This window comes from Delphinus delphis, chromosome 8 (assembly GCF_949987515.2).
Source record: "Delphinus delphis chromosome 8, mDelDel1.2, whole genome shotgun sequence".
NCBI classification, from domain to species: Eukaryota; Metazoa; Chordata; class Mammalia; order Artiodactyla; family Delphinidae; genus Delphinus; species Delphinus delphis.
The window spans coordinates 85,354,856-85,379,113 of record NC_082690.1 but is presented as its reverse complement, the minus strand read 5'-3'; the positions used below and the strand labels follow the sequence as shown (position 1 = coordinate 85,379,113).

Below are 24,258 nucleotides of genomic sequence, written 5' to 3'. Positions count from 1 at the left end.
TTCAGATAAATGGTCTCACTGAAAACAAAGGCTTCTGGGCAGAATTTTAAAACGTCTTGAAGAACTGACAGCATAGTAAAAAATTACCAAGCCAAAACCTAACTGGAAAACAAACACACACACAAACAAAAATAGGAATGCTGGGAGATAAGCTGAGTTCCTAAACTGTTTTTACCCTAAGAGCCTTTGTCAAACTGGGAGAACTTGAGCTTCAATTTCAAATGCTTATAGGAGTTCAGGAAGCAAAAGTCAAAGCCCAAGTCTTGCCCAACAGGACACTCTCTTCCTCTAAAGCTGTGTGTAGGTAATACTCAGGATGACAGTGAACCAGAAATAAATCTGTGCTGCCTTATTAACCCTAGAAGACTGAGGAAAGTTGGTGTGGTCCTGAGCAGAGCAGAATGGGGAAGTCCTGGGATGTTTCAACAAGTTGGCACTTGCATGGATTTGTGGTCCAAATAAACATCACTTGGGTGGTTAAAAAAATTTTTGAACCATGCATGTAAGGTGGCCTCAACCTGTATTATGCTACTAGGTGCCTGATAATCTTTCTCAGACTTTTTCTGGAGGAATGCACCTTCATCCTAAGCCACAGAAGAATATCCACAAATATTTTTCTAAGGAAAAGGAGTTTGCTTGTTAAAAACTAATCATGTAAAAAAAACAGATACAGCAGAAACAGGTCTGCAAAGACTTCAAAGACTAGAATTAAGATGGAATTAGGTTAATAACAGATTAGACACAGGTGAAGAGAGAATTGGAGAATTGAAGAAATCCAGATTGGAGTTTAAAGAAACAATGACATAGGAAATATGAAAGGATTAAGGCCACAACGGATAGAGTGAAAATGTGTCTAACTGAAGTTCCAGAAGTAGAGGAGAGAGATTGGGCAGAAGCACAATTTGAAGAGATAAATACTAAGAATTTTTTTAGGGTGATTAAATGAATTCAGCAGATTCAGGATGCTTAATGAAGCCCAAACAGGATTAAAAAAAGAAAAATTCCCATGTAGACACAGAATGAAACTACAGAAAAACAATGAAAACCAAACCCATTTCAGAAGCAGCTGGAAACAAAAGGACAAATGGCCTTCAAACGAATGGCAGTTAGGTTGACAGCTTCCCAAGAGCAACAGTAGAAGCCAGAAGACAATGGAATTGCCTCCTCAGTTTACTTAAACAAACCTGTCAAAAGTTCTATACGCAGGAGAAAAATCCTTATGGGGGTGAAGAAAGACATTATAGGTGAGGTCAATAAAATAACATTGTCAAAGTTAAATATGTATTTTTTTTGATAGGTAAAAAGTGGGTTTATTTAGAGAAACACACTCCACAGGCAGAGTGTGGGCCATCTCAGAAGGCAAGAGGCCACATATGTATTTTTTGACATTTCCCATTATAGTATATAACTTCCTCAAAGTAAAAGAAATATATACGTATATAAAGAATATTCTTGTTTCGGTAGTATCCACTGGATTACTCAATATTTTTCTTAATAAGATTCTCCCTCCAAAGTCATTCTTTTCCAATGAAAGTTCTCATAGATGAAAGGACTTTTGTTAGAATTGTAATTCATGTTATATTTTTACCTTCGTTTTTTTGAGGAAAATGATTATGAATTTTATTTTTATTTTAATTTATAAATTGGTAAATCTTATTTGATTGGTTTAGTGCCAGAAGTTTATAAAGATTGTGGCATGCAACAGATTTTTTGTTTTTTTAATTTTTAAAGTAATTTATTTTTTTATACAGCAGGTCCTTATTAGTCAGCAGTTTTATACACATCAGTGTATACATGTCAATCCCAATCGCCCAATTCATCACACCACCACCACCACCCCCCTGCCATTTTCCCCCTTGGTGTCCATACGTTTGTTCTCTACATCTGTGTCTCAATTTCTGCCCTGCAAACTGGTTCATCTGTACCATTTTTCTAGGTTCCACATATATGTGTTAATATATGATATTTTTTCTCTTTCTGACTTACTGCACTCTGTATGACAGTCTCTAGATCCATCCACGTCTCTACAAATGACCCAGTTTTGTTCCTTTTTATGGCTGAGTAATATTCCTTTGTGTATATGTACCACATCTTCTTTAGCCATTCGTCTGTCGATGGGCATTTAGGTTGCTTCCATGACCTGGCTATTGTTAATAGTGCTGCAGTGAACACTGGGGTGCATGTGTCTTTTTGAATTATGGTTTTCTCAGGGTATATACCCAGTAGTGGGATTGCTGGGTCATATGGTAATTCTATTTTTAGTTTTTTAAGGACCCTCCATACTGTTCTCCATAGTGGCTGTATCAATTTACATTACCACCAACAGTGCAAGAATGTTCCGTTTTCTCCACACCTTCTCCAGCATTTGTTGTTTGTAGATTTTCTGATCATGCCTATTCTAATTGGTGTGAGGTGATACCTCATTGTAGTTTTGATTTGCATTTCTCTAATAATTAGTGATGTTGAGCAGCTTTTCATGTGCTGTTTGGCCATCTGTGTGTCTTCTTTGGAGAAATGTATATTTAGGTCTTCTGCCCATTTTTGGATTGGGTTGTTTGTTTTTTTCATATTGAGCTGCATGAGCTGTTCATGTATTTTGGAAATTAATCCTTTGTCCATTGATTCGTTTGCAAATATTTTCTCCCATTCTGAGGGTTGTCTTTTCGTCTTGTTTATGGTTTCCTTTGCTGTGCAAAAGCTTTGAAGTTTCATTAGGTCCCATTTGTTTATTTTTGTTTTTATTTCCATTACTGTAGGAGGTGGATCAAAAAAGATCTTGCTGTGATTTATGTCAAAGAATGTTCTTCCTATGTTTTCCTCTAAGAGTTTTATAGTGTCCGGTCTTACATTTAGGTCTCTAATCCATTTTGAGTTTATTTTTGTGTATGGTGTTAGGGAGTGTTCTAATTTCATTCTTTTACATGTAGCTGTCCAGTCTTCCCAGCATGCAACAGTTTGTTAAAGTAAATGTTGACTTTCAGATTTTTACCCATCTATATTACTTTAATAATCTTATTATTAAATGTTATAAATACTTTATAAAACACTTTAAGTAATCTTGAGTGACATCAATGTCTTGTTCCATTAGTTAACATCCATTTTTAGGTTTGAAAATTATCTAAGTAAGTTAAAATTTTATGGTAGTACTTCTGTACTTTGTTTTATCAGTTTGTGTTATGGTTGACTGTTTCTTTTGCAAATGCTTAAACTCTACTAGGTATTTAGATGTTGCAAAAATCCTTTGCCTTAAAAAATACTGTGAATTAAATAGTTTAACAATATTATACATCTTAAAATCTGTATGCATAATACGTGTTCTATTACTTGTATACATTTTTAAAGTATTTGGATTTTTTTTAAGAATTGATGGTTAAATACAGAAATATGTTTAAACATGAGAGAAGCCCCAAAAGGTTATATATTATCTAAAGAGTTTTAAAATACATATTTGTATATTTTAAAATATGGTTCAAAAACCCAAGATATGAAAGGGACCTACAGGGAAAAGTTTTTCATCTATCCATCCTTGAGTCACCCAATTCCCCTCCCCAGTGGAAAATGTTCAGCTTATTTTTTTCCTCTCCTTTTACATGAACAATTGCCTCTTAGGTTTTGTTTTATACCTTGCTGTTTTTCTTTTTTGCTTAACAAAGTAAATTTTAGAGAGTGTGTATTTTTTTTTTTTACAAGTACTTATTCCTTATTTTGTTTAATCTGTCTTCTGCTGAAGGACATTTAGGTTCCTCCCAAACTTGTTTCATTACAAACATTACTGCATTGAATATATGTGTACATGTCATTTCCATCTGTAAATATATCTAGGTTATTCCTAGATGAGGAATTGCTGGATCAAAGAGTATGAGGGATTTTTTTTAACCAAATTGCCTTCCACAGAGGTGGTAATAATTTGAAATCCCATTAATAATCCTTGATATTGAAAGTACACTTCCTCACAACTTGTTAATTCAATATATTATTATACTTTAAAATTTTTGCCAGTATTCATAGGTAAACAATTATAATATCAGTATGGTTGTGATTTACATTTCTCTTATGTATGAGATTGAACCTGTTTTTATACATTTAAAGTCCCTTTAGATTTCTTTTTCTGAGACTTGATCTCCTTATTCCATTTTTCTGTTTTGTTTTTTCTTATTTGCAGGAACATTATACATTAGGGGACTTAAGGGAAACTTAACTTTAGCATGATTTGCTATTTATAAGTTCAGGTAATTTTAATATAGCATTTAAATAGTATGTTATCTTTATTGTTTATGTTGTTTTTCTCAGTATCAGACTGGAAGGAATGATAAATATGCTCTCTGAGGTGAAAGACCAATACTTTCATTTGTTACTTTGGTGTTCATGAGTTGCTTTAAATAATTTTCTTTCAAATGTTTTGTGCTTAGATTTTCATATAGTTGATCAACTCTATAATTTCCCAGTTAAGTATTACGTTTGCAAATTATTTTTCTCATACATGTCTTGAACTTTTTATATTCTTGCAACTCAGCATTAGAAATATATGAGGAGACTTGAATACCCATATGTAATAATAATAGTTTTAAGTAGATTTTATAAGTGTATATTTCTGTTGCTAGTTATATATTTTTTCCCTTAAGTTGATTTGCCTATATTTTTGAAGGAAAATCTTGATTCACAGTACAGATTTTCTTGAGCTATTCAGTGTCACTGAAAATAGTAGGCATCAAAATCATGAAGCCATCTTTCAAGAATGATAGAGAGCTCCCTTTGAAGTGAGTCTTATGTGTAAGGATTATATTTGTACTACTTATTTAACATTAAATATTTTTAAACTAGTTTTCTCAATGGTCAGGTAAATACTTCATAAAATCTGGTTTTCGAACATGCATGCCCTCCTATCCAGCAATGTATCTCAACTGTAGCAATTTGAAAGTCCATCCTTAGAGTATTGTGTGCATATTGTGAGATGATGAGGGAATGTGGGAAGGAGGATAGAGCAATGGTCTTGTCCCTGTCCTGTCTTCCTTTAGGTTTAGGGAGTGATTGGGAAAGGGCTGTTAGGAGTTCGACTTCTTTGAGAAGCAGTATTAGGAAATTTTTTATTTTCCTGTTATTTTTTACATGTCACAGCTTTCAATAATCTGACATCCCCACTAACCTGTTACACAAAGCCTGGACAAAATCAGACCTGTATATTAGGATCCATTATTAAGAATGGGCATGTGTTTATTAGATTATAGGAGCCTTCCTCCAGACTTCATTTACCAGCTAAAGTAACAGCATCTTGATCCAGAGCTTGCTCTTCAGGTTTTTTTCCCCTTCAACTTTCTTTGCATTTCTGTCACAGCACAAGGAGGGAATTCCAATATAATCTTTATTGCAATCTTGTCTACTGAAACCTTAATGGCAGTGTTCTATATAGAATTTGGACTTAATTCTTTACTTTAGGTGATACCACTTTGGAAAATGTCATCACAAACATATGTCTGGAGGAGATAAAAAGTGAAATATAAACCAAACATTTCAAACTATATAAAACAAATTCCAGAGAACATAGTGCATGCTTTCTTGATAAGCCTTTAAATAAATGTACTTAGGAACTTACAAAGTTAGGGAAAAAGTTTTAAAATTTAAGTATCTATTAGATTATTTAATAAACATTCTGGAGGTAGTACTTAACATTTCAAAGTAGGACTTAACCCATTAAAATAGAGCCAAAGTTTCAGTTTTGGAGCATGTCTACCATAGAGGAAGAAGATTCATGTCTCAGTCTTACTGATTCTTCTGGAGTTTAATAATTTTTACCTGAATTTTTTCTTTGCTTTTCATGAAGATAATTTGTTAGCTATGTCTACCTATTTAAACCTCCACTTTCAAAATTCCAACTTCTCATCTTTTAAGTAGGTATTTAAAGCAGTGTTACATGGGAAATGAAAACCATGTTTTCATTCAAAAGAATTAATGAAAAATAAAATTGATTTGGGTGTTTGCATGGAATTATCTAAACCATGTGAAATCTGTTTTCAAAGTACATATTAGAGTTTTAATCAGTCCCTATCCATTGTTATTTCATTGTGAATTGTATGACAGTATAATTCTTAGCATTCTTTTTAAATCTTTTTACTGAAGTGAGGTTTTTATAGTTAATGTTTTAACAAGAATTACAGAACTTATAATGAGCTTTCTATAAAACTTACACGTTTTACATTTTTACATTTGCACTGATAAAGGAAAATATTATTTGAAAGAGTAATATATGTTTATTGCAGAAAAATTAGAAAAATGTAAGCATAAAGAGAAGAAACATCCGTATTCCCACTTTCACCACTTAGCCTTTCTAGATGTAGCTATCTATAAAATCTTTAAACTTTTTTGTAACTTAAGTTTTTTACATGATAGCATATTTTGTGTTGTTTATTATACAAAATCACTTTTAAATATGCCAAAGTAGTTCATTTTAGATATATGCTTTGTTTTTTAAATAATTTTTTTTTTTTTTTGGCTGTGCTTGGTCTTCGTTGCTGTGCCTGGGCTTTCTCTAGTTGTGGCGAGCGGGGGCTACTCTTTGTTGCGGTGCGCGGGCTTCTCCTTGCAGTGGCTTCCCTTGTTGCGGAGCACGGGCTCTAGGCACGTGGGCTTCAGTAGTTGTGGCACGCCGGCTCTAGAGCACAGGCTCAGTAGTTGTGGCGCACAGGCTTAGCTGCTCCGCAGCATGTGGGATCTAACCGGACCAGGGATTTAACCCATGTCGCCTGCACTGGCAGGCGGATTCTTAACCACTGCACCACCAGGGAAGCCCTAGATATATGCTTTTTAACCAGGCCTTTATTGTTGTGCATTCATATAGTTTCCAGTTTTTGCTTTATGAGAAACTAACATAAATACAATTTTACTTAAATATCTTTACACATTTATAACTTCTTTACATTTATCCTTTAGACTTGATTATTTCACTATCAAAGGTTGCTGACATCATCTTTCAAAAATTTCAGGTCATGATATTTTTTAATTGCTTCAGAATTTCAGTAAAAATGGCCAACGTATAGTTTGCACAAGAGTAGGGAGAAAAAAGATTAAATAAATGTACAATTTTGGTGAGAAAGATGATTAGGAGATTATTTAATATTTTTTAAAGGGAACCTGAAATTAGGTTATTTCGTTAACAAAATAGAAATAAACTATGCTTAGAAGATTGAGAAAACTGGAATTGGATCATAAAATACAGGTGTAGGTTTTAACTTCTCGGATAAAATTAAAAGGGCATCAAAGGCAGAGTTACAGAATGTGATTGTAATTTCTGAACTAAAGAGTATTTGAAAAGCAGCATTGAAAAAAACATAATATTTTAGTCTCAGGAATGAATGTACTGTAATTTTCATAGAATGAGGAAATCATCATTCATAAGTCTATGTTGATAGGGAAATACTGGAAGAGTAGGCAAGTTGCTCAAAAAGTAGAGAAATGTAATCCACTGGATTTATATCCACTTCATTGTAGAAGTTTAATCCTGTTTTTGAAAAGTGGTTTTAAGAAAAGCTAGAGATGAAGCGTTACCCATGATATTATGTATCTAGTATACATGTTGATTCAGCAGTATTAAAGTGTACACAGAATTAGTAACAAAGAAATGCATAGAAAAACTTATGATGGGGCTTCCCTGGTGGCGCAGTGGTTGAGAGTCCGCCAGCCGATGCAGGAGACACGGGTTCGTGCCCTGGTCCGGGAAGATCCCACATCCCGCGGAGCGGCTAGGCCCGTGAGCCACGGCCACTGAGCGTGCAACAACAGTGAGAGGCCCACGTACCGCAAAAAAAAAAAAACAACTTATGATGCCAGTTGATGCCACTGAAAATTAGGCAAGCAAATTGATACTCTGATAGGAATCTATCAAAATGGGAAAGAAATTATCTTGATTTATGAAACTAGAATGATCAGAGGAGTGATTAAAATAAGGCTTTTGCCCAATGATAATTCAATTGTTAATCTTTTAAAAATAGCAATTCTCAATATGCAGTGAGAAGTACTGTGAAAGATGAAAGAATTGTAAATGGTTTTCTACTCTAAAAATTTTCACTACATGTTAAAAAGTTGTGTGACTATACTAATGGGAGATTAACTCAGCAAAATGAGAGTAGAGTGAGATACTTTCTAAGGCAATGTATAAAGTTCACGTAGTAATCTTAGAGAAATTATAGTATTGAATAATATTTTAAGTTTGCCTGGAAGCATTTTTATTTTGTTAAGTGAACAATTCATAAAAGCTAAAAATTAAGGTAGCAGGCTCGAGAAGACTATAAATGGATGTGAAAGAAATAAACTGATATTAGGCTTTTAAGAGAAGTGAATCAGCACACCTACCTGAGCACTTCCCCGGTTGTGCAGTACAGAACTGATTCCATTTTCGAGATCAGTGGCTTATAAACTTGGTTCTCTTGACATTTCTGGTAGCTCGAGGATCTCAAACGATTGTACACATTTCTCATTCTCAACTTTAATTTACCATTTAGAAAGAAAATCTATGTCATACATCGATGTTGAGGTCGCATGGGGGGGGTTGTAGGGGGGCTAGAGTAGCAAAACCAATGGAGCCATGAAGATGAGTGATGTTTTGATACTTTAGAACAAACTACTCACTTCTCAAAAAGTGAAATATCCTGCTCTGTTTTTCTTATTCGGAGTTTGCAGATTATTTTTGAAAAGTAATGATTTGGCCTGGTGTTTACAAAGTGTGTTTACTGGGAGCAAAGAGTTTAGACATTAAGTGAAATAGGCTGAGTCTATAAATGTCAAGTGAGGATTGTTGACAGATGCCCTATAAATTGGGACAAAATCAAATTTAGGTCAAAGTTTTACCTTTGACATTCTTGGTTGAAATTAATTTTGCCTGATTTGCTAGCAATTACTTAATAACTGTTTCAGCTTGGTAGGCCTGGCTGAGGATTTGAGAGCATTTAAGAATGAGTTTTAAATGGAGATGTTTATAACCAGAGAAAAATACCAACGAATTACTCAGAAGAGGAATTTACTGACCCAAGTCAGCTATGATTTTCTTTCTTTTCTTTTAAAAAAACAAAAACCCATTTCTCTTTGCTGCTGTGAAATTGTGTTATAGAAATAAAATCTGTCACAGAAATAACTGAGACAGAAAAATTCTCTATTCCCTCAGTGATAACAGTTTTGGCTAACAGTTTTGCGTGCATTTCTCCTGAGTTTATGTCTCTTGCACTCTAGATAGAGACACAGAGGGGATGGGATGAGGAGGATAAGTAGACTGGATAAACATACCAAATGTGTGCCCAATTTTAAAATTCCACTTCCTTTAAAAAATATATTGTGGACATATTTCCATTCAGTATTATAAATATACATCATTATGTTAAAGTTTTATGTATATATGCATAATCCATTCCATTGTTTAGACAAAGCATAATTTATTTAGTCAGTCTGCCTTGGGTCTTTTAAGTTTCCAGGCTTTTCTCTACCACAAGCACTCTTTCAATGAACATCCTCATACCTATATCTTGCTAAAGAGCAATGTAGTGTAATAGCTACGAGCTCAGTTGTGCAATATTGGGCAACTTACTAAACCTTCCTCAGTTTTGTCATCTTTAAGTAGTAAATAATAATAGTAACTTTACTTGAGTGTTGTTCTAAGGATTGAATGAGTTAATACATATAAACTCTTAGAGTAGTGCTTACATACCTTAAGTATTTAATAAATGCTGTTGGTATTAGCAGTATTTTGTCATTGATTTCAACTTCTAAGAAGTTGAATTGTTTCAGCTTTTAAATTTAAATTTGTAATAGATAAGCAATAATTTTCTTATTTTCAGATCCATGGATCTTTCCTATACCCAGAGTTCCTTTTGACCTGTGGCCTATCCCACCATCCACCACGTCTTTTTCTTATAATGGTCTTTGACTTCTCTGATGTGGTTTTTATCCTTTTTCTCTTATCTCAAGTACTCTTTGGAGTTCTTTTCCTTTTCTCTGCCTGAATAATGGATAATTTTTGAGAAATTAATCTTTGCTTGTCTGTGTATTCTCTTCTTCAGAGAATATACTTAATGCCTTAGGTATTACATGCTCTAGGTATATATAAATTTTTTTTAAACAAGTGACTCAAATGTACATCTTTAATCCCACTGTCTTATTTGAAAACCAATACCTTATCTCCTAACTGTAAACAGTTTCTACCTGAATTTATGGTCATCGCAAATGTAATAAAAAGTAAACTTTATTGAGCAGCAACTACTATAACATTTTCCATTTTCGTTCCCATGAAAAAATGACTATTGTTTTTTGCTCTATATTACTGTTTTGCTCTCCCTGTTCTCCCTCTCCCAAGCCCAGGCCACTATTATCCCACTTAAGGATGATAGCAACAGCCTCTTAGCTATTCTCTCAGCTAGTGGCTGCTTGCCTCATTCCATGGCACTGAAAGCCACCTCTGTCTTCTTTCCTACCTTTACCCCCTCAAACCGCCCCCGCCCACACACAGATGAGCCATAGTTTCTGTACTTTCCTTATTGTGTGATAGCCAATTTTTGTGTATCAGATTTAAACTCTGCTTGGCTTTTTAGGCCTCCTGTAATGGACCTCCACCACAATTAGCTAACCTATTTTCCTAATACCTATTCTTTCTTGTGTGAGTGTTTTCACTGTTCTACAGAAACTCATGTTATTTCACGAATTTACAGAAACTTTTTCTCATTAATGGCCAGGATTCCATCTGAACAATAAAACTTTTCCTTGGTAACTCTAATTTGCATGGAACGCCTGTTCCTCTGGATTTTATAAGACATGGCACAAGTAGAAAATAATTTAAATTTAGTCCTGTGTTCTTTCCAATAATTTTATGATTCTAACTAGATTATAAGCTCTTTGATAGAGTTCAGGTCCATATTCCCATATCTACTTGGTAAATCCTAAACATGCTACAAATACTTTTTAGTTGGTTCAGAAAAGTAGATTAATTAATACGTAATTTGGTTAGTACAAAGAATCAAAATGAACATAAATTTAATCCAAAACTGAAGATAATCATATTTTCGATTAACACATTTTAATGTCAATCATACTGAGACTATAAATGGTCTATACTTTACACTCATATTTAACAAATGTTATTTCTGTGCACATTTTAAGTACCTTGAGGAACTGGAAATTTATGGGACAACAACATGGTTTTGGCCAATCTGTTAAATGTAAATCCGTGTATGTGTATGTAGGCATACATTTGTAACTACATTTAATAGGAAAATTATGGAAATAGTACAGTATATTATAGGAAAAATTAGGAAGCATAGATAAGCAAACATTTTAAACTACCTAGTTTATTTATCTGACTCCCTCACTAAAATATAACTCCATGAACTATAAAACTTAGTTTAATCCACCACTGTATCTCTAGAGATAGAAAAGAGCCTGCCACATAGGCACACAATTATTTGTTGAATAAAAATGAATTTACTGGCAGATACTCCTCTCCTGATACCTTTACTTTAAAATTGGGACTGGGTGGAAAGGAAAATTTTCTGCAGCTTCTCTGGCAACTTAAAAATCTGTTGTTTGATCTTAGAGTTCATTCCTCAGTGTTTCCCAAATTCATTAAATCTGCTTACATTTTGTAATTTTCTAAGATAATTTCCAAGGCATAGCGGATTGAAAACAGAAAAGAGTAGTGAAAAAGAGTAAATTAATGGAAGATGGGGTTTGTATTTAGGATTCCATTTGCTTTCAGGTTTCAGGATTGGGGCTGAGCTTTTTGGATAATAAGAGAAGCAGAATCAGGCAGCTTCTGCAGCTCAAACTTAATTTAAATTGGTTGTCCTAAATTCCACCAAAGCGCATGTGCTGTGCTTTAGAGTAGAAAAGATGTAGGGGACAAATTAAGAATGCGGGTTTATGATTAATTCAGTTATTCATCACATTTGTCCTAAGCAACTGCCATGTTAACTCGCTTGAGATGGGGCCTAGCTCTGCCTCTGCTGTGTGGACCAGTAGTGTCTTAAAACACAAGTATGGACTTGCCCCAAATGGTTATTATGTGAAAACCTAAACAAAATATATAGAGACTTACTTTTTCTTTAGATTGGTTTGCTAATTTACTTTCCTCTCTAGAGTCATCTTGCCAGTTGGGGTCACTTGTCAAATGTATTTTTGAACCATTCAAAATAAATTATACAGTTGCTTATTAATTATTCTTATACTTGATAATTTAAAAAATAACATTAAAAAGTTCTGATGTTATGGGATTTGGTGGGGTTATTTTCCCCAAGCTATATCATAAGAAAAAAAAAATGAATTTGAGGAAATCAGCCAAAATGCTGTTGACATGTAGAGGTTTATTTCTCTGATAAGAAAAATGCTAGCGATAATTATAGACATTTATACTGCCATTTTATAAATTGTTCAATGAAATATTAAAATATGTTCTTAACAGCAGCTATGAAAAACTTATTTTTGAGCAGTGAAATATTGTGGCTTCTTTAGATCTTCATATAAAAATGTTCCAGGTAAAAGGTATAGCTAATCTAAACTATGTTATAAATGAACATTACCACAGGTTTTTTTAGACTTTTCTGACAATGTTTACTTTTAAAAATTAAATAATCTACTGTAAATGATCATTAGTTCCAATAACTGCCCAGAGGATAGTTTTAGTTTCAAAAGACAATGTTTAGTTAATGCTTGGGAAGTAATTGTGGAAGTTAACAAACAACTAGACATAGGAAGTGTTCAAAAGTTAGGAACAGATCTGTGTTTGTTCAGTGTTATACTTGTTTTCACTCTCCCCCAAATAACTAGTCATTTGAATTTAATTAAATTTAAAGTTTAATTAATCTTGCTAGAATTCCAACTGTCTTCTCCCTTTATAAAATGAAAATATTAGGAAGTTGACAATTTTATTTTTTATTTTCTCTTTTTTTTTTTGGCCTGGCCACGTGGCTGGTGGGACCCTAGTTCCCTGACCAAGGACCAAACCCAGTGAGAACGAGGCGTCCTAACCACTGGACTGCCAGGAAATTCCCAGCTGACAATTTTTTAAAATTTAGTCCTTTTTCTCCACCACAACTTTTCATATTTTGGTAAAATTCAAATGATTCATTCATATTGCAGTTGTATGACAAATTTTGATGATAAATAGATATATCGAAGGATAAATATTAAAATTATCCTAAATTTTTTCTTGGAATGATTTTTTTTAATTACAAAAATAATATACCGTGTTATTAGAAGCTTTGGAAAAAACAATCATTCCATCACACTAACATATAAATTGTTCATTTTTTGGTATATTTCCAACCACTTAAAAACTTTTTCGCATTAGGATAACTTCGGATTCCTGTTTATAAAAGCCAGAAATCTACATTTTTAACAATCACCTGAGATGATTGTTTGCAAGTTAGAGAACCAAAGACTAAAAATAATTTTTTGTTTGTTTGTATTTGGCCACGGCCTGCGGCCTGAGGGATCTTAATTCCCTGACCAGGGATGGAACCCACACCCCCTGCAGTGGAAGTGGAGTCCTAACGACTAGACCACCAGGGAATTCCCTAAAGATAATTTTTTAAGACCCCTGTTATTTAAACTTACATAACATTACTTTTAATGTAATAGATAAGATATGAGCAAGTTCTAGTAATCTTTGCAAAATTGTGTGTATGTATATATATATATATATATATATATATATAAAATGGGCTTTAAATGGAGGCATTTATTTTTATTGAAGTATAGTTGCTTACAATGTTATATAAGTTACAGGTGTACAATATAGTGATTCACAATTTTTAAGATTATACTCCATTTATAATTATTATAAAATATTGGCTATATTCCCCATGTTGTAACTATATCCTTGTAGCTTGTTTTGTACCTAATAGTTTGTACCTCTTAATCCCCTACCCCTATATTGCCCCTCCCCCTCTTCCCTCTCCTCACTGGTAACTACTAGTTTGTTCTCTATATCTGTGAGTCTGCTTCTTTTTTGTTATATTCACTGGTTTGTTGTATTTTTTAGATTCCACATGTAAGTGATATCATACAGTATTTGTCTTTCTCTGTCTTATTTCACTTAGTATAATGCCCTCCAAGTCCATCCATGTTGCTGTAAATGGCAAAATTTTGTTCTTTTTCATGAATGAGTGGTATTCCATTGTATATATTTACCACATCTTCTTTATCCATTCTGTTGATGGACACTTAGGTTGCATACATATCTTGGCAATTATAAATAATGCTGCTATGAACATTGGGGTGCATGTATATTTTCAAATTAGTATTTTTAGTTTTTTTGGATATATATACCCAGGAGTGGAATTTCTGATCATATGATTCTATTTTTAGTTTTTTGAGAAAACTCCATACTGTTTTCTACAGCGGTTGCACAAGTTTACATTCCCACCAACAGTGTTATTTTTAACACTTATTATTTTTAACCATTTACATTTTCTTTTCTAGGAATTGCCTATTCATATTCTTTGCCAATTATCCCAAAGAATAGTTTCGGTTTTCCTGGCCAGTTGTAAGAACTGTATATAATCTGTCATCTACACTTGGGAATCTGGTGACTTGAATTTGTCTTACTTCACTTCTACTCTCAACTCAACCTATTTACTGAGCCAAGCAGCTGGATGCAAGGAAACCTCAGATTCTATTGCAGTCTCGAAGAACAGGGCTGGTGGAGTGCCTAGGACAAAGAATAAAAAACTGACTCAGAAATACTTGGCACCCTTCCACTGTCTTTCTGCCCCAGAGGAATGTTGACATCAGCCTGGCCTCCAGGAAACCAAAAAAGAGCCACACTGGCAGGCTGAGTCCTCCCTACTCTTGAGCAAAGATTTCTCTCTGTTTTTTTGTCAGAAGACTACCAACAGCCAACTTGCTGTTTACACCTGCTACACAGCTCTCGTGGTAGAGAAGGGTCAACTACAACACTGGGACTGCCAACTCTGAGCTCAGGGAATAGATGGAAGAAATAACTGCATATCTAAGGAGCCAGCAACAAGAAAGGAATATAAACAAGCTGTTGGGACAGGCCCCCAGCAAAATAGAGCTGCTAGAGGAGAGAGAAAATAACTTGAACAAAATAATAGGAGCACAGTGAGATTGAAAGTGCAGTATTTAAAAAAATAAAAAAACCTCTGGCGCCAAAAGCCATTATTTTTGAACCAACTACAGCAATAGGTCAACTGGAGGAAAATGATAACATGGAGACTTAAATTTGTGGCCTAGAGAATCTAATGGAAGAAGTTTCTTGGTTTTTTGTTTGTTTGTTTTTGTGGTACGCGGGCCTCTCACTGTTGTGGCCTCTCCTGTTGCAGAACACAGGCTCTGGACGCGCGGGCTCAGCAGCCATGGCTCAAGGGCCCAGCCGCTCTGCGGCATGTGGGATCTTCCCGGACCGGGGTATGAACCCGTGTTCCCTGCATCGGCAGGCGGACTCTCAACCACTGTGCCACCAGGGAAGCCCGGAAGAAGTATTTTTAAACTTAGAGCCAAAAGGCAAAGAAAGGGTAAAAATAACAGATTTTGAGGATAGAAGAAGTAGACCTAATGTGTATAATAGGAGTTCAATAAGGAAAAAAAAGGAACAGATTGAAGAGAGGCAATAATTTAAAAAACAGGAAGAGTCTCGAGCTGAAAGACACGACTAGCTTCAAAGGGCATGCTGAGTCCTTGGCAGAATTCATGGTAATAATAAATGTCAATTACTAAGTTCTCACTCTGCTAGGCAGTGTTCTAAGGGCTTTCCATTTATTAACTCATTGAGTCCTTACAATAGCCCTACAAAATAGGTACTATTATCCCCCCTAATTCAGAAGAGGAAAAATGGTTAAGTGTATAGTCAAAAAGTGAACCCAAGAGATTTGACTCCAGAGCCTTGACTAAACTGCCTCAAAGAGCAAAGACCTATATTTAAGCAAATCCTGTTACAGTGTATGAACTCTGAAGATCAAGGGTGAAATCTTACAAGTTACAGAGAGAAAGAGCAAGTAATCAGCAAAAGAAAAAGAGCCTGTTACCAGAGTTCCGATCTGCCTCACCTTAAGCCAGAAAGCAGTGGGAAAATTTATCTATACTACTGATTGAAAAGGACCACAAGCCAAGGTTTCTCTAAGCAGTCCAATTATTCACCTATCAAGCTGATACAAAGATTTGCTGATATATCACAATTGGATAACTAACCCCACCTACCTTCTGATGAAAATACTCAAAAAAAGGGAATTCTAATAGTATTTATTTAACCTTTGTCTTCGCACATGCAACTCCTTCTGCCTGGAATAACTCCTCCCTTTCTTTACCAGTCTAACAACTCTGTTTTTAATTAAAATTGAATTGACTTACAATATTGTGTTAGTTTCAAGCGTACAGCAAAGTGTGTGTGTGTGTGTATATATATATACATTTCAGATTATTTTCTATAATATGTTATTACAAGATATTGAATATAGTTTCTTGTGCTATACAGTAAATCCTTATTGCTTATCTATTTTATGTATAGTAACTTGTATCTGTTAATCCCATACTCCTGATTTATCCCTTTCCCCTTCCCTTTCCCCTTTGGTAATCATAAGTCTGTTTTCTATGTCTCTGAGTCTGTTTCTGTTTTGTATATAGATTCATTTGTATTATTTTTTAGATTCCACATATAAGTGATATATAATATTTGTCTTTCTCTGACTTACTTCACTTAGTATATTCTCTAGGTTCATCCATGTTGCTGCAAATGGCAATATTTCATTCTTTTTTATGGCTGAGTAATATACCATTGTATATATATATATACCACATCTTCTTAAGCCATTTGTTTCTTGATAGACACTTGGGTTGCTCCTATGTCTTGACTATTGTAAATAGTGCTGCTGTGAACATTAGGGTACATGTACCTTTTCAAATTAGAGTTTTCGTCTTTTCCAGATACATGCTCAGGAGTGGGATTGCTGGATCATATGGTAGCTCTATTTTTAATGTTTTTTTTTTTTTTTTTTTTTTTTTTTTTTGCGGTACGCGGGCCTCTCACTGTTGTGGTCTCTCCCGTTGTGGAGCACAGGCTCCGGACGCGCAGGCCTAGTGGCCATGGCTCACGGGCCTATCCGCTCCGCGGCATGTGGGATCCTCCCAGACCGGGGCATGAACCCGTGTCCCCTGCATCGGCAGGCGGACTCTCAACCACTGCGCCACCAGGGAAGCCCTATTTTTAATTTTTAAGGGAACCTCCATACTGTCCTCCATAGTGGCTGCACCAATTTACATTCCCACCAACAGTGTAGGAGGGTTCCCTTTTCTCCACATCGTCTCCAGCATTTATTGTTTGTAGGCTTTTTGATGATAGCCATTCTGACCTCACACCTCATTCTTAACATCTTCACTTCTTCCAGGACATCTTTTGCAACCCCATAAGTCTGAGTTTTATGCTCCTCCTAAATGCTCCCATAGCACCCTGTAGTTCCCCCATCTTGACACTTGTTTTCCCTGTAAAATTGTAAGCTCTATGAGGACATAGGCAGACTATGCATGTTTTGTTCACTGTGGTAGCCCCAGTGCCTAGCACAGCGCCTGGAGTATAGTAAATTGACTGAGTGATTAAAATTTATTTGTAGTCAAAATTCACAAATCTTTTTTGCTACCCTACTCAGATTGTTCTAGTAGTAGCTATTCAGGGAAAATAAAGCTTTAAGTTTGTCTTCATTAGATACTTAAAGCCCTATTCAAGTATGCCTTGTTTATATTTATTCATCTTGTGACTGTTTTATAAAATTTTAAATTCACAAAAGTTCAACATAAATGAGCTTATAAAAATTTTTCCGTATAGAATTAATTTATGTAAGGCATATTTATAATGCATATTATCCATATTGGGTTCAAACTTCTATTTGTTATTTTCAAAAGGCAGAATTAAATAGGAAAGTGTAGAAATGAATTTACAAGCTTAATCAAAACACTCAGAGATAGTGATAGTACTCTAAAAAGAATGGTGTTAATTCTATATTTTTCTCTGTTTCTCTGCAGATTAAAGCTAAAAATTATGACAAGGTCGAAAAGGTGAGTCCTCTTAAATATTTTGAATGTATGCTGAAGTTTAATTTAGGACTTAACGTATATAAGGCAAATACAGTAAAATGTTAACAATTGTTGAATCTAGCTAGTGATTATATAGGAGTTCATTGTACTTATTCAGCCCTTTTGTATGCTTGAAAATGTTCATAATAAAATCTTGGGGGAATTCCCTGGTGGCACAGTGGTTAAGAATCCGCCTGCCAATGCAGGGGGCACAGGTTCGAGCTCTGGTCTGGGAAGATCCCACATGCCACGGAGCACCTAAGCCTGTGTGTGCCACAACTACTGAGCCTGTGCTCTACAGCCCGTGAGCCACAACTACTGAAGCCTGTGTGCCTAGAGCCTGTGCTCTGCAACAAGAGAAGCCACCGCAATGAGAAGCCTGCACACGGCAACAAAGAGTAACCCTGCTCACTGCAGCTAGAGAAAGCCTGCACGCAGCAATGAAGACCCAACACAAAAATAAAAAAATAAATAAATTTTTAAAAATAAAATAAAATTTTGGAAAAGAAAATAATTAGACTCTGCTGACCAAAATTATGAGAATGATTTTGATTATCTAAACAAAATAGAGGGAGTTGTTATTTGACATCTATTTGTAAGAAGATAAATTTATGAAAGGAGCTGAATTTGTTTCTTTAATGTTTCATTTCAGCTATGTACATGTGAAATTTATTTAACTGTGGATTCTGATAATATTTTATTGTATTTACAGCTATTTCAGAGATGCCTTATGAAGGTTTTGCACATTGACTTATGGAAGTGTTATCTTTCATATGTCCGAGAAACCAAGGGTAAACTACCAAGTTACAAGTAAGTTAACTCAGGAGCTTAAGAATGCAAGTCATCCCGAGGCACACAGTCAATCCCATAGAAACTCACACCTCTTAACTCCAGAGGGTGAAGCAACTTAAGATTTGAAAAGTCAGGATTCTCTGAGAAGTAAGTAAACCATGGAAAAAAATGCTTCAAAGAAAGCCACTGGCATTAGATTTATTCTGGAGAATTGAATCATCCAAGCCCTCTTCTATATTGAAACACTGTACATTTGCAACTCCAAAGCACTTTGTTGACAGGCTTGTTGACAAACTTTAATAAAAACCATCTTATTACTTGTCATGGCACCACTCCTGGCAGGTTACATTGTAATATGCTACTTAAGTATTCCAAGGCATCTTTGACAATGGTATTGTTGTATAGTTGACCTCCTCACTAGGACTTACCCCCACCTATCTATCTTTGTTGAATCTAAATAATGGACCTTCTCAAATGCTGTTTTTGTATATGACAAATAGGCAGATTATTTCTATAACCAGAATTCTATCTTTGTTTTTCTTTTCTTCATTATTATTATCTTACACTGAAGAAGTTCTTTCTCCCTAAATTTTATGTCAGAGCTAATAGATCTTTAGACATAACTTACCTTCTTAATCAAAGAACCAGATATTTCCCCATTTGAATCTTCTACATGTAAGATTAGGCAATTTAAAGGCTATAAAGAGGGGACTTCCCTGATGGTCCAGTGGTTAAGACTTTGCCTTCCAATGCAGGGGGTGCAGGTTTGATCCCTGGTCGGGGAGCTAAGATCCCACATGCGTGGCCAAAAAACCAAAACATAAAACAGAAGCAATATTGTAACAAATTCAATAAGGACTTTAAAAATGGTCCACATCAAAAAAAAGTCTTAAAAAATTAATAAATGATATAAAGATAAATAAAACATGGCCTCTATCTTTGATAAGCTTACAAGTAGTAGGTAAAAGAAACAAAGTTCATAATGACATTGACAAGCTAAACACAAAAGAACTTAGTCTTTATATTTTGTTTTTATACTTGCAAAGATGTCTTTACATTTTGTTTGTATAAGCGGTTTAAATGCTGTTCTGATCATATGATCAGAAATCATGATTATGTTTTAGCTGTAGATACATTTTAATAACATGCAATTTTTTCTATAAGAAACATGTCTTTCACGTTTATTTCAGAGAAAAAATGGCCCAAGCATATGACTTTGCACTGGATAAAATTGGAATGGAAATTATGTCTTATCAGGTAGAGTTAAATTTTTTTTAATACATACATTTAAAAAATTTGAAACTACTAAGAAAGATACTAACATTTTATTTTATTTCTTAGATTTGGGTGGATTACATCAATTTCTTAAAAGGCGTGTAAGTATTTTTATAGTTTTATTTTCTGTGTGAACAGTTGATTTAGCTATAATATAATTGATGGCATTTCTTACCCAATGCCAGGGAAGCTGTTGGATCTTATGCAGAAAATCAGAGAATAACAGCTGTTCGAAGAGTTTATCAACGAGGTTGTGTTAATCCCATGATCAACATTGAACAACTGTGGAGAGACTATAACAAGTATGAAGAGGTAAATTAGGCCACAGTAATTTATTATTATGACCAAGCCATTTAAATTTTTATGCACTGTGGATTTGTGGAGGCTAGCCTTTCTAATATCAGGTATCTGGATATCAGTGCTGCATACGTTTGTTTTCATATTGATTATAATGAAAGAACCATTCCTAATGTTTCGAGAGTCTCATTTTACTGTTGAGTTATTTTTAGAGAATACTCTGGGAGAATTATAATTCTTACCAAACCATTTTTAATCAGTGCTAAACCATATCCACACAGTCATACACACACATGTTGCCACTGATCTCTTATGAAACAGTTCCTTTTTAGAACTGCTTTTCTAGTAGTAATGATGAGTTGCAATGCCCCTCTTTCACCTGGTTACAGTGATGTGATTATTCCCTTGTAATTGTGAGATGTAGGGCTGTGGTCCAAGATCTTCGTCTCATAAGAAAATGATTTAACAAACTGAACTAATAAGCCCATTATGTAAACATACATGCCAAGTAAGCTCTATCTTTAAAAGAAAGTTCCTCACATGTCCACTGTGATTTGGAAGAACTATGTAGGGTATTGAAACTGTTCCCTCATAGGCATGAGCAGTGGTTCTCAAACATTTTGGTCTTGGGATTTTAAAAAGTATTAAAGACCGCAAAGAACTTTTAATTTTAATGTGGCTTTTACCTATGAATATTTAGCATATTGGAATTAAAACTGAGAAAGTTTCAAGATATTTATTAATTCATTTAAAGTTTGCAGTAGTAGACTCCTTATATTTTAACATAAATAGTATTAAAACAAATATTTTCCAAAATAAGAAAAAATTCAGTGAGAAGAGTGGCATTATTTCATAGTTTTGCAAATCTCTTTGGTATTTAGCTTAATAGAAGACAGATTTTCATATCTGCTTCTAAATTCTATCTGCTATGCTGTTGAATGTCACGTAGCTTCTGAAAAACTCCACTGTATATTTGTGAGAGAGGCAAATCATGTCTTAGTATTGTTTGAAAATTGTTTTGATCTTATGGATCCTCTGAAAGGGTCTTGGGGAACAGGAAGCTTTGGACAACTCTTTGAGAACTACTCGGCATGAATGATAATGTTTATGTCTCCTTGCTACCTCTGCATTTTTTATTTATTTATTTATTTATTTATTTATTTTATTTGTATTTTTTTATTTTTTGCGTTACGCGGGCCTCTCACTGTTGTGGCCTCTCCTGTTGTGGAGCACAGGCTCCAGACGCACAGGCTCAGCGGCCATGGCTCACGGGCCCAGCCGCTCCGCAGCATGTGGGATCTTCCCGGACCGGGGCACGAACCTGTGTCCCCTGCATCGGCAGGTGGACTCTCAACCACTGCGCCACCAGGGAAGCCCTATTTTTTATTTATTTTTTAAAATTTATTTTATTTATGTATTTATTTTTGGCTGCATTGGGTCTCCAATGCTGTGCACGGGCTTTCTCTAGTTGCAGTGAGCGGGGGCTACTCTTCGTTGCGGTGCGCAGGCTTCTCATTGCGGTGGCTTCTCTTGTTGCGGAGCACAGGCTTTAGGCATGCAGGCTTCAGTAGTTGTGGCACGCGGGCTCAGTAGTTGTGGTGCACGGGCTTAGTTGCTCTGCAGCATGTGGGATCTTCCCAGACCAGGACTTGAACCCATGTCCCCTGCATTGGCAGGCGGATGGATTCTTACCACTGCGCCACCAGGGAAGTCCTGTATATCATTCTTTATTAGTAGAATTTTATGTGAAATAATTGGTCCTTTCCAAATCATTCCCTCTCTTTAGAAATTCCTGACATATGGAAACTTACTGCCATCTCATAACACATAGGCAGAGCCTCCTTCATCTCTTAAGCGTATAATGTGATCAAACCTTTATTTTACTAACCAAAAAGCCTCTTAAACACTTTAAAGTAATTTAGCAAATGAATATACTATATTATGCTAACATTAAAATATATTTAATTTTCAAATAATATGCATTTTTCTTTTTTTTTTCCTTAGGGTATCAATATTCATTTAGCTAAAAAAATGATTGAAGATCGGAGTAGGGATTACATGAATGCTAGGCGGGTAGCAAAGGTATGGAATTCTATCAGGACACTTACTATATTGTTTGTTGTGAGTATGTTATTTACACAGGCGCTTTTTTTATCTGTTATTACTCTTAATATTTTCAATCATTAGCAGTATTAACTAATGACAATTAATTACGTTGTCTGAGCAGGTGATTATTTGAAGCAAAATACCTCTTTACAGACATGTTAAAGGACAAAATAGAATAAATCAATTTTGGAAGAAATTATTTTTTAAAATATAGAAACAGAGGTCATAGAGACAAAGTTCTACTTAGAATTGATCAAGTAGTTGTTATCCATCCCTCCTGTCAGCTCATACATATCCGAATACTGTAATAATCTGTGGTCTAATGACATAGCTCTCAGGGACCGAGTTTTGTCTTGTGTACATAACTTTCCATTCGTTGACACTGTTAGAAGTTAGGGAAAATAGCCTAGACTGTGAACGATTGAAATTTTAAAAGACAGATCATTTCTCCAAAGGTGGCAGTAACAGTGCCACCAGATCATCAGTCATGTTGATCTGTCAACTCCTCTGTCCTGAAGAGTGACTTCCTAGATCACCTCCAGAGAGGGCCCAGGGCTGTTCTGTTCACCCAGTCCTGGGAACCTCTTCTTGGGTAGGTAATCTTCTGTTATCTTTATTCCTGCTCTTAAATAGTTTTTAGGTTATATTAACAAAGTAGTATTTGGAAAAACTAGGCATTTTGAACAAAGTATTCCAAACAGATCAACTCCATTTCATACATCTGAGTTGTTCCTCAGCTTACCACAGAATTCTAAATACTTGTTGTCTAGGAATATGAGACAGTAATGAAAGGTTTGGACCGCAATGCTCCCTCAGTGCCTCCTCAGAATACTCCTCAAGAAGCTCAGCAGGTAGATATGTGGAAGAAATACATACAGTGGGAAAAGAGCAACCCTCTTCGTACAGAAGATCAGACTCTCATAACTAAAAGAGGTAACAAGACTAACCCTTCTGGGACTCCAATTATGTGTATGTTAGGCCACTTGATATTATCCCATAGGTTACTGAGGCTGTTTTTTACTCCCAGTCTTTTTTTCTCTTATGTTCTTCAGATTCAGTAATTTCTATAGATCTGTCTCCATGTTCACTGACCTTTGCTTTATCATATCCAATATGCTGGTGAGCCCATCTAGTGAATTCTTCATTTCAAATATTCTACTTTTCAGTTGTATAAATTTCCATTCTAGAAATTTTTATGTTTTTTATAATTTTCCTTTTTCTGTTAAGATTCCATGGCCAATACTATCTTTTTCTTTATATCCTTGAACATTTTTATAACAATAGTTATAAAATCCTCGTCTGCTAATTCCAACATCTGAGCCATTGTGGTGTTGATTTCTTTTCCTCTTGACTGTGGGTCACATTTTTTGTTTCGTCACAAGTCTAGACATTTAAAAAAATTTTTTGGACATTGTACAGATGTGTAAATGATACATAGTAAAGACTAGATTCTGTTATCTTCCTCGGAAGAATGTTGAGTTTTCTTTTAGCAAGGAGTTAAATTACTGGCAGGTCTCCTGGACCTTGTGGAGGCTTGGTTTTACACTGTTAGGATGAGTCTCTGTTAGTGGCCTTCATCTCACAGTAAATCTCTTAGTCCTGGGATATAGTCTTTACTCCCAAGATATAATGGAAAGTTCAAGGTGTTTACTCAGACTCTCTTAACTTGATGGGACTCAGATTCCAGACTTGGTCTCCATTACAGTGGGCAGCTGATGAGATATCTATCCAGCT

General features: G+C 35.0%; 1 protein-coding gene across 2 annotated transcripts in view; it reads left to right on the top strand.

The window, feature by feature from the left end:
* Window positions 1-24,258, top strand: part of CSTF3 (cleavage stimulation factor subunit 3) — a 70,977-nt gene that overhangs the window by 31,170 nt on the left and 15,549 nt on the right. For both annotated transcript variants that reach the window (XM_060018659.1, XM_060018660.1), the window contains exons 4-10: window positions 18,004-18,036; window positions 18,767-18,864; window positions 20,037-20,103; window positions 20,188-20,222; window positions 20,307-20,433; window positions 22,423-22,500; window positions 23,295-23,457. In XM_060018659.1, coding sequence (XP_059874642.1) covers window positions 18,004-18,036; window positions 18,767-18,864; window positions 20,037-20,103; window positions 20,188-20,222; window positions 20,307-20,433; window positions 22,423-22,500; window positions 23,295-23,457 — 601 coding nt within the window. The remainder of the gene's footprint in view (window positions 1-18,003; window positions 18,037-18,766; window positions 18,865-20,036; window positions 20,104-20,187; window positions 20,223-20,306; window positions 20,434-22,422; window positions 22,501-23,294; window positions 23,458-24,258) is intronic.